General features: G+C 48.8%; 1 protein-coding gene across 6 annotated transcripts in view; it reads left to right on the top strand.

The window, feature by feature from the left end:
- frmd4a (FERM domain containing 4A) overlaps positions 1–1,638 on the top strand; it is a 75,830-nt gene extending 74,192 nt beyond the window's left edge. For all 6 annotated transcript variants that reach the window (XR_012983691.1, XM_076270823.1, XM_076270814.1 and 3 more), the window contains one exon: positions 131–1,638. Coding sequence is in view for 5 of the 6 variants with exons in the window: in XM_076270823.1 (XP_076126938.1) it covers positions 131–233 (103 nt within the window). In the remaining variant the exon portion in view is untranslated. The remainder of the gene's footprint in view (positions 1–130) is intronic.
- The last annotated feature ends 1,065 nt before the right edge of the window (positions 1,639–2,703 follow it).

The raw sequence follows: 2,703 nt of genomic DNA, 5'->3' as shown, positions 1-2,703 counted from the left end.
CATTTGTTCCTTTTTGTTTGTTTCCTTTGGTTTCCTTATCGGCTACTTGTTTACAACTTTGGGTCAGCAGAGCTGTGAAACAATTCGTGATTGACCTCCTGTGTGTGTGTGTGTGTGTGTGTCCTCACAGATCTCTCAAAGACAGCTGTTTCCTGAACGGCTCCCTGTATTCTGAGCTGGTGGACGTGCAGTGGTATGGACATGAGAAGGCCAAGCCTGGAACCCTCGTTTGACCCCCCTTCTCCTCCGGTCATCCCTCCATCCATCCCTCCATCTCTTGATCTCTCTCGTTCTCCCGCCTTCCATCCATCACTGCCCATCGTGCGCATCCTCTAGGCAGGCCTGAGCCCACACACACACACACCCACACACACACACACACACACACACAAACACACACACACACACACACAGCACCTCTCACGCTCAGTGTGTGTGTGTCTGTTTAGAGGGACACTGCTGGACTAAGAGAGTTCACATCAGACAGAGGAACTGAATCTGTGGAAAAAAGAGTCTGAATCTGAACTGAATCTGAATCTGAACTGAAGTGACTCCCGAACACTTTGAAACCCTCAGTCCCTCGTGCCATCAGACTCGTCTTCACCTTTGACCTTTGAACTTTGAACCCAGAGAGTGGCAGACCAACAGCTCATAGATCGCCCACAGCTGTAGCCAACCCACTGTCCACTGGACAGACGTATGTTGGTGTGTGTGGCTGGTCTGATGCCGTGTTTGCGTGTATGTGTGTGTGTGTGTTTGTGTGTGTGTGTGTGTGTGTGTGAAAAGAGTTGGTATTAGGCAAACACACATATCACATTGGCTCATTTCAACACCATCTGCGTTTGGAAAAGGGAGAAATGGAAACTGGTCTCCCACGCACACATACACACACAAACTAACACACACACACACACATGCTCAATCTAAGAGACTGTATTGTACTCCAAGCCACCCTTTACCCGAACACCCCTACACACAGGCACACACACACACACACACCTCAGTGACTGCATATCCCTGATCTTGACAAAGCGGTCAGGTGTGATGTGTGTCCCTGACCGCCATGCTCTCCACTGAAGGCCCCTGTGTTCCACCGCCCCGACTTGGACACGAGGACTCACTCAGCCTCCATCTGTGGAATTAGAGTTCTGCTCTTTTGTTCATTTTTGTTTGTTTGTTTGTTTCATTCTGTATTGTTTTGTAAAAAGATTTTTAAAAGAAGTTATATAAATCTCTCTCTCTATATATATATATATATATCACTGGAGACAAACTCCTTTCCTCATCCTCCCTCTCCTGCCCTCTTTTATGGATCATACACTCACCCTCTCTTCACCAGCTGTGGATAGTCCTGAAAACAACAACAACAACAACCTTCCCACCCCTGTCTCACCCGCAACCAAAGAGCAGCAGACTCCCCACCTCCAGCTCCACCTCCACCTCCACCCCACACCCAGGCCAACCAGGCACCGTGGACGTTTCCAGAACTCCCTGGGTGTGAACCCTGACCGGCGGCCCAGCCAGACTCGCTGTTGGCCGGACAGACCGCTGGAGCCCTGGGCCACTAGACCAGCCTTTGCTGGCCTCCTGATATCGGGGCGCCCGCTCATACTAAACAGCAGCAACCCCCCCCCCCCCCCCCCCTTCCCATGTTCGCTCTTCTGTCTCCGGCTAGCAGGGTGTGTTCTTATACCCCCCCCCCCCCACACACACACACACACCCAAACACAGTGTGGGAGTGTAGGGGGGGGGGGGGGGGGGTGAAAATGTGTTTGTTTGTTTGTTTGTTGGGTTTGTTTGGAATTTTGTTCAGGGTAGGGCTTCATGGTGTTGAAACATTTTCTGTGACATGTCCTTGTTCGATTAAGAGATCTGTGGACTATTCGTCCGTGCCAGCATGGATATTGAAGGCGTTATCTGTGTGCTAGGGGTGTCGTGTGTGTTCCCCAGCTTGTTAACTAGCGTGTTTGGTAACCATGGTAACGAAAAGCTGCATCCAGCCTCCTCCAAGCACTCTCCTACTTTTTCCTAAATATGACTATGGTGCTTCAAACATGTACTGTACAAAGCCCATAGGGGGGACTACAACTCCCAGCAACCTTTGCTCTCCCTCAGTGTTCAATACAGCGCAAATAACTTAAACAAAGGTTCATGCAGACTGAGTGCTTCATGCCTTACAGTGGAACCCAAAAGAGGGTTCCCAGCACCAAACAGAGGGAAACAGGACAGTGAATGGTTAACTGCCAATATCCAAGGACATTTATGTCTATAATGGGTTACCTCTTGCCACAGTTATTAATATTCAAGTGATATTCATAAGAGCACAGCCAATATTAGCACACAGGATTTCACCTGAAGGACAAAACTGCACATTTTGAAACCACAACAGCATTCCAGCATGTAACAAGGCCAGAGCTTAACAAGAAAACCTCGGTTGAAGGGAAGCAAACCAAGAGAAGCTAAACGGAAATCTGACTGAACGTGCTGTTTTACGTTGCCATTCAACAGCTCCAGCGTAGGTTCTAAGATACGAGGGCTGTACTGATTTCAGTTTTCATTGGGTATCCTTTTGGGTCAGTGCTTTAACCCCAAATGAAAGGACAGTGTAATATATACTGCACAAAGTACAGTGGGTTAAAGAGAATCAGTTGAAATATTCCACCATCAGCTCACCTGTCGGGCTTCAGGACAGCAGTAGCCTCT

Source organism: Alosa pseudoharengus, unplaced genomic scaffold (genome assembly GCF_046254945.1).
Source record: "Alosa pseudoharengus isolate Yale_2024_CS ecotype anadromous, Long Island Sound unplaced genomic scaffold, YU_APseudo_1.1 YU_APseudo_1.1_scf_10, whole genome shotgun sequence".
Lineage (NCBI taxonomy): Eukaryota > Metazoa > Chordata > Actinopteri > Clupeiformes > Clupeidae > Alosa > Alosa pseudoharengus.
The sequence above is the reverse complement of the archived record's forward strand: the minus strand, read 5'-3'. Positions and strand labels throughout refer to the sequence as shown.